The sequence below is a fragment of the Haemaphysalis longicornis genome, unplaced genomic scaffold (assembly GCF_048455015.1).
Source record: "Haemaphysalis longicornis isolate Haplotype H1 unplaced genomic scaffold, Haemaphysalis longicornis Haplotype H1 scaffold_2, whole genome shotgun sequence".
NCBI lineage: Eukaryota > Metazoa > Arthropoda > Arachnida > Ixodida > Ixodidae > Haemaphysalis > Haemaphysalis longicornis.
This window is the reverse complement of record NW_027526295.1, coordinates 97266333-97279478: the sequence shown is the minus strand read 5'-3', so window position 1 is coordinate 97279478 and position 13146 is coordinate 97266333. Positions and strand designations below refer to the sequence as shown.

At 45.7% G+C, this 13146-nt stretch overlaps 1 protein-coding gene across 1 annotated transcript in view; it reads left to right on the top strand.

Annotated features, from left to right (window-relative positions):
• Positions 1–8838, top strand: part of LOC144168178 (phospholipid-transporting ATPase ABCA3-like) — a 98020-nt gene extending 89182 nt beyond the window's left edge. The window contains exons 22-24 of the mRNA XM_077697213.1: positions 2549–2722; positions 5765–5987; positions 8384–8838. Of these exons, the coding sequence (XP_077553339.1) occupies positions 2549–2722; positions 5765–5987; positions 8384–8647 (661 nt within the window). The 3' untranslated portion in view covers positions 8648–8838. The remainder of the gene's footprint in view (positions 1–2548; positions 2723–5764; positions 5988–8383) is intronic.
• Positions 8839–13146: the final 4308 nt, after the last annotated feature.

Below are 13146 nucleotides of genomic sequence, written 5' to 3'. Positions count from 1 at the left end.
GCTACAGTGCGACTGGTGGATGTTTATACAAAATGTAGCTGTCACAATAGCACGCCTGTCTTCCCCTTAAAAGCTCCTAAGCAGAATTCAGGGTTGAGATTGGAGTGCCCCCCAAAAAAAGCTTTACGATTTGTGTTCTAGCTTCGGGTAGTGGGCTCAGCCTGACCGAATTATGACAATATTGCGCATACAAATTTCGATTCAAATTTATTCAGAAAAATGCAAAAGTATATTCGTACCCGAAATTTTAAATGTTTCTTACATTGTCTCGGCAGATTTGTTGAATTATGTCCATTTTAATTTAGATCATGAAATGAGGACACTGTTTACGGCAAAAAAGTACATTTGTGGTTCGAGTTGAATCTGTTTCTTGTGGCAAACACGGATCTTTTGCCAGCTAGCTGGTGTAGAACTAGCATTTTTGTTTTTGAGGTGAACGTACCTCAAAAAAAGCATTTGACGTGAACGTACCTAAAATATCGAAAACGCTTTTGTGGATGCAAACCTGCTTCCGAAATCTCGCACATTGAAAGCCAATGCCGGGGTCTTAAAACCTACAGCCGCTAACCTCAAATTTCGAAAACGCTTGTGTGGCTACAAATATGCATCGGAAATCTCGTTCATTGAAAACAAATGTCGGCGTCTCGAACCCTACCACAGCTCCAAGTTGGCTTTGTGTTTGATAAATCTTGATGAATTTTTAAATATGTAGTAAAAACTGCTTTTTAATCAAAGATAGAATAAATAGAACAGAAATACTGGGACATAAAACTAGCAAAACAAGAATGATGTTGAAAAAAATCGGAATTATAAAAAAATAGTTTGGAATATAAAAATCTGCTGATATTTCCGTACTCTGTGAATAAATAGGTAGTTTAACTTTCTACGATGCTGAAATACCTTAGCATAAGAGCCGCGAGTAAACTTAGCCTTAAAGGGGCCCTGAAAGGCATTTTGAGCACACTAAATGAACTAGCGCAATCGTTAGATTGGGTCGTCAACGTCAGCTGTGCCAAGTATTACTCTTTTACGCGCAGCGGAAAGCTCACACTTTTGTTGCAAAGTTTGTCGCTTTTTTCTCACCCTTTCCTTCGTGTTTTTGGACGCCGCCATCTTCACATGTCTACATCATCGATTCCCAGATGTTCGTCATGAGCTAGACATCCTGCTATTGGGCGGCTTTTTCACGCACTTCCGGCAAAGAGATGAGTCGTCTGCTCAGCGTCGGCTCGCCGGCTGATCTGCCAGCGGAGTGGAGTGCTTGGACATTTTACGACAAACGAAACAAGTGTAAACAAACGCTTAACCGTTCGTATTGAATGCAACACGGCCATAACACGACATGGATATTCTCTTACCTGAGTACCTTCCCTAAAGAAAGCGTTGAAGCCCCGTGGCACTTCTTTCGTGCAATCGCAGAGAACGCCCTGAGCCGAATGCCCGGGTTTGACGGATACATTTTATTCAACTTCAAAACAAACCAGAGATGCGTTTCGAACGAACACAACGTCACAACATGCGTTGCAAGTCTGAACCGCGATTGACAGACGATCGGTTGCTTCCTCCTGCCCGTCGTAAATTCGTAAATTGAATACAACGAACCCCCGAATATTTTTTTTTCAGTTTGATCACAACTTGCCTAACAGTCTTCAGCCCTTCATATACGCTCTAATTTAGCAATTTATACTAATATTAGGGCCTCCTCTGCGTAATTAACCGTGCATGACAGGTACAAAAAAAATGGCCGAAATTTTACGATGACTTATTAGGCACGTCATAACAACGCTTCGGAATTGGGGCCGAGACCTAATAATAGCAGAAGATCTATTGCCGAGATCATGCCTGACAATACCTTGGTAAAGTGAAAGGCGCCACACGAATACTGTAACGTGCGGCGGGAACGTTCGATCTATGACGCCAGCACTGCCAGTGGTCGTAACTAAAAACACTTCCCCACTAGATGCAATGCGAATGGGGGTTTTCTGGCGACATTTCTAAAACATCTCGCACAGGCACTGACCACGGGACAGGTAACGCCACCTGGTAAGGTATTGAGTAAGCTTAGATCGCCCTCTAAACAATGGTGTTGGCAATGGTTTCAAAAGACACAATGGCATAAATTACCCTATGCTAAAACTGCAGCATGTGTTAAATATTTTGACTCTGAAGGAGCTCTGAGTAGATCAAGAAAGTGTAGTCTACATAGATTATTGCGCGTTAAAGTGAGCAATAATAGAGCAGCCATTTTGTCAAGGCAATGAAAGAATACACCGAAGCATACGCAAAATTCTAATACAGTCGCAATGGTGGTACGGGGGCTAAAGGATTGGGCTCCTGAGCGCAAGGACACGGGCTCGAGTTTAGCTGCGATAGCTGCTTTTCACGTGGGAGAGAAAGCGGAAACGCACATGTGTCGAGGTTTGTGCGCACATTAAGTATCCGCTGGTTTTCAAAATTAGTCCGGTGCCCTCCACTTTAGAGCACCTTAGTCTTTTTTGCAGCTTCGGCGGGTACCTCACAAAGAGAATCTCTGAAAAATCCGCTGCAGCCACGGGGAGCTGAAGATGTTACTAATCTCGAGCGCTGCCATCGGCGTGCCACCCATCTTGCTGGTCGACGAGCCGTACTCGGACGTGGAGCCGCTCTATCGCAACGACATCATCCACATGCTCCAGGTCCTCAAGGGAAGTCAGGCGATGTCGATCATCATGACATCGCATCGGTAAGAACTCTGAACTTCCCCGCGATAGTGCTATTGGCGGCAAGCGTGACCACGGGCGGCGCTGCGAAGCGTGACTCCGTGACGTCAGCTTAGGGTTTCTCGCATTTGTCGTCTGCTTCACTCGGGCTCGCTCTCCCTGCTGCTTCTTTGCACTCGGTTCACTTCTGATGCTTCTCCGCACCAGGTTTCGCGTGTGCGTAAATTTTCATCATAATAATAGACTTACAACCACATACACTAGCTGAAGGCGTTAGTTGAAGTCTAGTTTTGGATACCGCTATGGAAGAAACATTGCCAGCGTCGCCCCATTCCTTGCGAAGCAGGTCCTGTGCGGAGCGTGAAGAATCGGAGCTGGGCGTCAGCTTCTGCATTAAGGAATCTTTCGAACAAAGGTAACAGTCGTAACAGTCAGCTGCTTGTAACCAACAACAGCGAAAATACAAGCCCAAAACAAACTACAGGCCTGCGGGGCTGTCGGTTTTGGCAGAAGGCATTACGATTTCCGGTAATCATTTGCAAGGTAAAACGGTGCTTGCAACGTTTCCGATTCTCGAAAGTATTGTATCACATCACTTTACGTTGTCATGGCATGAAAGTACGCTGACGTGCACTATGGTGCGCAAAAAAATGTAGGTGTAGTTCCAATAACCTACTGTGTACATACGCGCGTGGTCGTTTTATACCACGCTTCTAACCAGTATGGAGGTTTGTGGAGCAAAACGAGTCACGTCTACGGTAAAGATGCAGTAACAATATGTTTGTTCAGACCAGGGGTGATATTTTGGTTTTATTACTCACAGCCATATCGCCCCAGTAGTCAGATATGCGTTGTAGATAGGAAACCTGCTCTCAAGAGGAGGAGAAAACTTTATGTAATAGTATAGTCGAGCTTATTAGTGAGCCGGGTTCTCACTCCAGGACAAGATAGTAAGAGTAATTTTCTTCAATTCATAGAACGCCATCACAAGTAGACCAGGATTTGTTCTTTACGCCTGGAAGGGTTGGAAAACAAATAATATATTAATCGGTTTATATTCTTGTAAAATATGCACGTACACTATTTTTTACGTACGTTAGCGAGTGTATAAAGCCTTGAACACCGTAATCGTGTGACAATTGTTTGGGTTGAGAGTCAGTTCGTTATGATAACGATGGTTACAATAGAAATTCGGAGTACAAAAGCCACCTTTGAGTGCTCTGGCCAAGGTTGTCTGGGGCGTGGTCGTGGTGGAGTAGCACAAACCTTCTCCTTGTATTTTCATGTGAATATACGGCGCACGCTTCGGATATGCATCACCTTGCACGCAGCCAAAACGAAAGACAATTCGGGAAGAAGGGAATGTATGACAACCATCCTGAAGAAAATATCCACACTATCTTTGTGAGCGTCCCAAACGTCCCCAAAACTCGTAATAAGATGTTTGTGACGCTGCAGAAAAATGAATGCGTGGGGCACAGAAAAAAATATTCATCTGATACAGGACGACAACGAAAGAAATAGAAGACAGCGGTTTTGTTTCCTGCTGTGCGATGCGCGTGTAGGGGACAGCTGCTTGTTACATAGTATTAGACTCTGCAGTCTTCATAAGAACATCTAAAATACTGAAAGAAACCTACGCATTTTGAATACTTATCGAGGAGCTCTGAAGGCTCAACCTCGTAAATAAGCTAGAAATGACGAGTCAAACAACATCTTTTCACCGATGCTGTTTGTTCTCTCCTCGTGTGTTGCAAACTTTTGGGGGATACAGCTTGAAATTATTCAGATGTGTCAGAAGCTGGCACAAATAACTGAATTACTAAAAATAGCCTTTTAATTCCACTAAAGCACCAATGCGGGCGATTTCTAGCACAGGCACTGCTGCCCCTCACAAGCGGAGCGTAGCAGACGACAGCGGCGCGCCCTAAGCCGACGTCAGAGCCAGAGGGCGCCACTAAAACTTCTCACCGCCAATGAGCAAATAGTACACCCTCCCTTCTAAAATACTTAACAGCCAACCAAAGTGCCACTCTAATCTGAAATGCGTAATGAGAACACTGATGTGCACAAGTCATGTGGCACAGAGTAAACCGGCATTGTAGTGAGAAATCTGAACATCAAATTCTTAAATGTTACCCCTAGTTTCTAGTAGGGTACGGTAATTATTAGGTCCTATTATAATCATAGATTAACACGAGTGATGGCTTTTATCGGGCCACCATCACCACAGCTTATGACTTTTTGCGACAACTGCACTCATGATGTCGCTTCCTCCGATGATGTCAATCGAGAGATTCTTGCCGACGTGTGTCATATGGTTACGCTATTAAAAAAGATTGATGTCGGAAAACACTAGCCCATGCACTCCGTACAGGTTGTCAACCAATGAAGCTAGAACGTACGGTCGGCGTTTTACGTACTACTCGCGGTATACCCACTTCTAAGAAACCTGCGGCAGGTGTTTGGCGTTAGAGAGTTTTTGCACTCCGTATGCTTTGTTCGTTACGTTCGTAACGTGCTGACAGGAACCCGACTGGGCACTTGCGCATTTGTTCCGTTAGGGTTGATTAGTTCCGCGGGCCGTCCCACGGCATGGGCGCATATTCGTCACGGTAGGGGCTGTCTTCCTCACCGTGAGTGCTCGCGAAGGTGCACTCAGGTCTCGGAAAGAACGGCACCAACGGAACAGATGAAGCATACGGAATGCTAAAACTTTCTATTGTCACGTTGGCGCTACTCTGGCAGCAGTGCCTCGCTTCTGCCTCTGCCCCTGCCCTATTTTAGCAGCAATTGTTATGACGTCTACGCTGCCCTGCCTCTGTCATACTGTTGTAAGGAGTAGACTGTCAAAAATGAAAGGGAAAATTCACGACTACACACCACCGCAACGTCGAAACATTTACACCGCCGCTAGTTTGATTTATCTAGCTACCAGCTCCATTGCCTCCGTATTTTTATGAGGTCGTGACATGATGTTCGGCGACCGCGATCCCTGCTTCCTAATTACAGCGTCATCCCTACAGCCTTCATTACTGGCCGCTTGCTTGCACACGCTTTCGCAGCATGTCCCATTGCGAGGTGGTGTGCGACCGCGTGGCCGTCATCGAGGACGGCAAGTTCGAAGCCTTGGGCGACCCGCTGCAAATGAACCAGAAGTACGGGCGCAGCTACGTAGTCTCCATACGGCTGCCCCCAGAGCGCCGCTTCGACTACGCGCTGCAGTATTACATCGGGGAGAGCATGCAGGAGGCCTTCCACCAGTGCACCTTCTGCTACAACTACAAGGTACCGCGGGCCACTTGCCTAAAATCAGAAGCTGCGTTTACGTTGCATTTCATACAATTTTTAGCAGCGAAGCTGCCATGCAAATAAGTTGTGCATGGTGTCCGTAGTTTTGAAAATACTAAGAAAATGCCGAGTGCTCGTTCACGCGCGCCTCGAGCTCACGTTCGTCATGCCAAGCGTACCCACCTAGGCAGACAGGCCAACACTGCCCACCGAGAAACTCCAGTATCGTGGAACCACTTGCTCGGAATGAGAAAGACACGTCATAGCGAACGCCCGTCTTTCGTTGGCCCCAGTGCCCTCTGGGAATGCGCTCGGTACCGTATAAGAGCCGCGACTTGAATGTCATTGCTGCTGTGAATGATCATTGACTCCACTTGGCGCGCCTGTGGTTAGTCCGCACGGCCGCGGAGGAGGCCATGCTTCGAAAGGCTCGGCGTGCAAAGTGTCCGCTGCAGACGATAGGTTGCTCTTGAAGACTGGCGTAGGAAAACGTCGACCAAACCGACGAGCTCACCCTGGCCTCGCTCGACATAAGGTCATTGAAATGCCATGCCGCCGACGTCCACCCCGATACGACAACGATAAGAAAACTAAACTTTTGGTACGTCGATGATCACCTCTAACATGTTCGCCTTTCAAGTCCAGCGGGTGAGGGCAAACGTCCCTAATTTTTTACCAGAGCGCATTTCTAGGAGAGACATTTTCAATGTTTATCGCATGAGTACCGCCGTGATGATATAGTTACAATGCCAAAAACGCGATGATGTGATGGGTTATTTCGGAGAGCGCACTGCTCATTTCAGGATCTCGTCCCTCGGTGTCGGCTCGATGAAGAACAGATTGCTAAAACGCACGTGACGTGCTGCACAACAGATTGGCATCAATGGCAGCTAATTTACCGCGATTTCAGCATCTCGAAGAGACTTTTCCACGAAACCAAAATTATCGATCAGGTCAGTATTCCGAATGTCGTAGTTCGAGTGAGTCTTCGTAGTTGACCCAGTTTCGCTCAGGGCAACAGAGCGCGTCGCTTGAACGTTGTGGTTTCAAATTACACCGACACCGCCAATTTCGCAGCTTTTATATCGTTGTAAAAGACAGATTATGCGTAAAAATGTGACGATTTTCTGCCCCTGTAACCTTGCGGCCGTTCTGGATTGTTGGTTGTTACTATTACCATTCAGTAGTCGTAAACTATGTCTTAGGAGTTTTATTCTTATTTATTTATTTACTCATACATTAAAATAATCTTAACGACCTCACAGGGGTGGGGGGGGGGGGGGGTAATAATATGTTCGTTTCACGGAAGTGCGGTGGCAGTTGGGAACCTAATCGTCCGGTCTACTGTTGTTTTTCTCAGGAGGCTTAGCAGGACGATGGTGGTGGAGCTCTCGAAAATGGGGGTCAAATTCAATTCAGGAATTTGAGACGCAAAAGCGAAAACGTTTTATGAAATATTATTGACATTCCTGAACATCACCAACAGCTCGCTAGGTGCACTGCAGGACGAAGGCCTCACCCATCGACCTCCAACCACTCCTAATCAGGAGTGGGTGGAGGTGATGAAGGCAGGTGACATAATCAGAAATCCCAAATGCCATCAACGCCAATGAGGCCAAAGGGAATGCCGATCTTATTTTTTCGGAAATATAGTATGTTTATATATGCTGTTTACATGAGAGATGGGCAGGAATCTCTATTCAACATCACTAATTTTGACAAATTTTATATATGCTCCTTGTGCACGGGGAAAAACATGCTCGTAATTAAAAAAAAAACTTCCTTTTGAAAATAAAACCAAAGCCCAGTCCGGCCACAGGCCTGTTGGACAAGTAGCACGAAATTCAAAACTTTTACCTCTGTAAAATTGTTGTAGCTATCACTGTGTAGACTATCTATAATTTTATTAAACTGAGGTACTCATGTTTAATTTTGAGATGAAATTTTTTTCGGTAACAAAAGGAAGCTTTACCCGATTTAGATTATTTCTAAAATGTCATGGACTGCTTCTATGAATCTAGGTAAACTGGGAGCACAATTTGCTTTCTGGTAGTTCTCTAGTTTCTTTTCATCGTTCATGCCAATTCAAGTTCATGCAGCAAAATTGTTTCAATTTGAAAACTGCGCTTCATTGGGTGTCAGCCGCGCATTTTGCGCCTATTATAAAACCAATATAACAAATCCATCGCTGAATTTTTAAACATTTCACAAATCCAAGCAAAATTGTGATCTATCACAAACATAAAAAACGAGTAGCACTAATTTGGTAGTTCCGTAGCTACAAAGCAGGAAATATGACATTAAATATTTGTGGCTGTATTTCTCTGTCATATCAGTGGATGCTAGTGTATGCAGTTTAACCAACGCGCCATTCCTGCTGTTCACCGGCGCAGGGAGTGATGAACTTCACCGTGGGCACCACGTACACCAGCTGGAGCGAGCTGTTTGCCAAGATGACCGCCATCCAGCGCAACCACGGGTTTCCCGAGTTCTCAGTGGGCGACATCACCCTCGAGCACATCTTCGTCGGGCTGGCGCGCCGCCAGATCCTCTTCGCGGGCGTCCGGCCGCACAGCCTTCTCAGCGGCTTCCCCTCGCGGGTCGCCTCGCGAGCCGCGTCGCGAGGCGCATCGCGAGCGGCATCTCCGAGAACCTAAGAGCTCGCTTTCCGCGTTGTCACCGTAGCGCAAATGCTGCCACTGCCCAAAATTGCCCATGCATTTTGCGTACTTGTATGGTCACAATGCCCACTTGTTGAGCAAGTGGCACGGCTGAGGGTGCCTTCGTTGGACATTTATGGTAATAAAGCCCCATAAGACTTCCACGCACCTAAATGTTGCAGACCCATCACAGGCTTCGGTCGGGTCGCCCGTTTTCACGTCTGTGTTAAGGATGTGGTGGATTAATAAACAGCTACAACTTCCCCAAATTGTCTGGCATTCTGTGTTCGGAGGGGTAACCCCACTGTTAAAAAGGTTACCCAAAAAGCAACAAAGTGCGAAAAGTGTCTTTTGTCCATTCCAAAGAATTTAATTTTGTTTTTTTTTGCAGACTCTTATAACTGCTCATCATTTGTGCAAAAGAATAATTTGCTGAGGCAACTTCAATTACTCACACGGGTGTCAAGAAGCGAATATTCAGATACATAAAAAGGTAAATGATTACTCATCCCGAAAGATTAATTCCGGCGATGTTTACCAAACTAGCAAGGCTCCGAGTGTGAAATTACACGCAAGAAAATGCTCAATTCCTCGCCTTCCTCGAACAAACCAGTTTGCTGCATACTTAGAAAAAAGGAATACTACGCAAGGAGGTATATTTTAGAGACATATAATATTAATCTTTATTTCATGTTCCAATTAGTGCATAAGGGGCCAAAACTAAAAGCTGCTCTTGGCAGCTTGACCAGCTCCCGACCCCTGTTTACAAGAACAGCATACAGCAACACATGAATAACAAGAATGTGCGATAGCAAAATGTCTAGGGTTTTGACTGTTTCACAGGTAACAATCGGTGGAGGGGTTAGAAATGTTACAATAAACTGGATTGCAAACGTCCTTAACGAATAATACAAGAGAACCTGACAATGCACATTGGATTACATAACGCAGAGTGACACCAGGGTGACTCATTAGCGTAGTGAATCGCTGCACTGGTACATTTAGCTTCAAAGAACTGGCGTGGATGAACTACCAACGTTGAAAACCAGCCCTATGTAGCGAGAACCACAGGCAAAGGTAGTAACCACGGTTAGTAGTGAAACCCGCCGCGAGTTCTCAATGATTAGGGCAGTGTTCGCTCTTTGGGGATTGGCCGCAGCGGCTGTTTGTAATGAGAAAGCATTAGACTTCTGTTTAGAGATCGCATTGGTTGCGAGTCCGTGAAAGGCGTACAAAGAAGTTCAAGTTGTGCAAAAAAATGACTGCGAACCAAATGACCATCCACATATCCGATATGTCTTGCAACAGAGTCAAGGCTCTGTTTCAAGGATCTGTCAACTTTTCCCAGACTTTGGCAGTATTGCACAAGACGCCTTCAGAGATGTGGATGACTATTTGGTATTAGTGGACGGTGTGCATTTGACCCGGTCTATTTTCGAAGTCTTCAAGCGGCATAAAAAAGGGGCATATACCTAACCTTGAAATCTGAGGTTTTACGATTGCTAGACCTGTTGTTGCAGTGTCAGAAGGATAATGCTTACTGGTCATACTCCCCTCGATCTGCAATACCACTGGTACGTTTTTAGTCGGCACATTCAAGTGTTGTGTTAAGAAGGGGTTGTAAACTTCATATCTCGGCTTAGCGCTAAAATCTTGTCCACATGTACTGCTAAAGTATGTTTCATGCGAATTTGCAAGATTGGAAGTGGAAAGTTTCCCGCTTTTCACCCTCGCTTCCGTGTATCAAGTATCGTTGAATAGGTTGAAGCGACAACAAAGTTGGCCAAGATCTAGCGGCAGCACTCTAAGATTGGCGAAGAAAAATCGCTGCTTTTCCTGTCTGTATCTCCCCGCCTGAAAAATATTGCCGGCCACTACGACGAGAAAAAAGCTTTTCGTGAAGCGAAGAGGCCAGGGAGTGTTTGCATGAGTATCGACGGAAGTGTGCAGGAGGAGCTGCTAAAGGTGGTGAAAAATTCTCTATAAAGCACGATACACGTTTCACCAACTGCGGTTGCTGCTTTTGTGGCAAGAATATTGGCCAGATGGAACAGTGCTAAAAGGGGCCATGAAGACGACCTGCAATTTTGGTTCATTCAAAAGATTGCCTCGTTAGAATCATGCTGACACCACTTTTAACGTACACTTCGCTCAAATAAGCTGTATAATTAGGAAAAAAGGGAATGGCCCTGCGACCCGCTAGCTCATTTCCAGGAATACAACCTATGATGTCATACCAGCCATCTCTGGGATTTGCGGAGGCTGGAAAAAGCAAACGCAAAATAGGCAGATACCTATAGGCTTGCTGAACGAGCTATGTGCGCCTAAATTTATGGAACATTGTTTTTATATCAGTAAGAATGGTCGGACAAGTAGTGGAAGTTACGAATGCATACGCAAACAGAAGTACCGATGCGTACTGCTGTTGGTACTGCGCGCTCTATGCTTCATTTATATGCACAGCACTGCTGGGCTTTGGGGTTGGCTCAGACGACACTGGCCGATTGACGGAAGCGACGGTGTCTTACGTGAACATATTTGTCGAGCAAGCACCATGTTTCACGAAGCGAATATTTTCTACCTTAACAAAAACAAGCCAGGTTTAAATACAGTCACAAACAAACAAAAGGCAGAAAATGCTTGCCGAGGTGTGGTGGCGCCGTCTAGGTTTAGTTCTTGTGATTGGTTCTTGTGACCGGTTCTTGTGATGTCATTGCAAACGTCGTCCAAACACACGTTTTGGCGGGAGAATCAGAATTTTAGCTCAAATTCATTAATGTCGCAGTCAATAAATCTTCGTTTGCTTCCGGACAAGCGCTGGGGCCACTAGAGAACACGAAATTTTTCGAACAAAACAAGTTTAACGATGATGCGTGCGAAGCGAACATTTTCGTTTTCATCTAATCACCATCAACTTATAGCACCATATACATGCCCTGTGGCAAAATAAAAGCTCACAAAAAACAAACTTATATTTCGTCTTCATGAATCCTTTAAATGTCCCGTCTAAAGTCCATTTAGGGGAACATGCTGGGTCTCTCAAGGGTGTACCGTCCTCTCACTTACCCCGCCCCTGTAGGGAGGCGAGCTTGCAAACGCTTGGCGGCACAGCTCTTCACGTGACATGCGACAGGTCACTACGCGCACTATTACACTAAGCTTCCGCTAAAAGAAACGTGCGGTTCGGGCTCTGTGGTCACGAGGTAGAGTTCTGGGTACTGGCGCTAACAGCTTGAGTTCATACCCCACGGGAATATTTCTGAACTACATATTGAGTTTATTAAACGCTGTTCTACGGGCGGGTTTTTTTTTCATAAACGGTGATTTTGTTTCAGGTCGCTTTAGGTTCGCCGCACAGCCCATGAGCACGTTTAATTAACTTTCTGCATCGCGCGAACAGACGTCACGTGAGAGGCTGCGCAGCGAAACGTTTGGAAATACGCTGCCGGGAGTGATGCTGCGTTCCCGAGTTAGATTGCACAGTCGTGATGCGGAGACAAAAGCCAACACACGCGGGAAGTTGCCGAAGCAGATCATCATTATCATCATCGTCCTCAGTCTACTCAGGTCCACTGCAGGACGAAGGCCTCTCCCATTGACCTCCAACCGCTCCTGTGCTGCGGTGCTCGCGTCCACAGTTTACCCCTGAATTTCTCTACTTCATCCCTCCATCGGGCTAATGGCCTTCCACTTCTTCTAGACACATCGCTCGGTATCCAATCAGTCACCATAAGTATCCACCGGTTGCCGTTCCGCCACACCGCATGGCCAGCCAAAGTCCGTTTACTTTTCTTTATTTCACCTATGATATATTCTACTCGTTTGTTCTCTAATCCAGGTAGCAGGTTTCCAGACCTTGACCGGTACTCCTAACATTATTCGTTCCATAGCCCACTGAGCACACCTTAGTTTGCTTTCTAGTTGTGTAGTAAGGTGCCAAGTTTCAGCTCCGTATGTTATCACAGGCAGTACTCACTGGTTGTAGATATTTCTTTTGAGTGACAGAGGTAGCTTACCATTTATTATTTAGGATTGCTTGACGAGTGCTCTCCAACTAATACTCATTCTCCGAAAGATAGATTTCTCTCTCATGGATGGCGTCCGCACTAACCATCTGTCTGAGGTTGTTATATTCTTTTATATCTTCTAGCGTTTCGTTTCCTTAACTCAAGAGGACATTTTTTTCAGGCTTATTTTCCTTGCTTTAGATTTTTTCATACTTATTTTTAGCCCCACGGCCGCGCTTTCTTATTGTAGTTCCTCTTGCATGGTTTGCATGTGTTCTGCAGTCTCGCTCAGCAAGGCTGTGTCGTCCGTTAACATCAAACAGCTGAATAGTTCACCGTTTACCCTTATTCCTATGTTTTCGCAGTCAATCTTTCTAAACACCCCCTCCAGGCATGGTGTGAATAGTTTTGGCGAGATGGCATCTCCCTATCTTACTCCACTTGGGATCGGAAACACATCGCTTTGCCTGTGGAGGGTCATCCCACCCG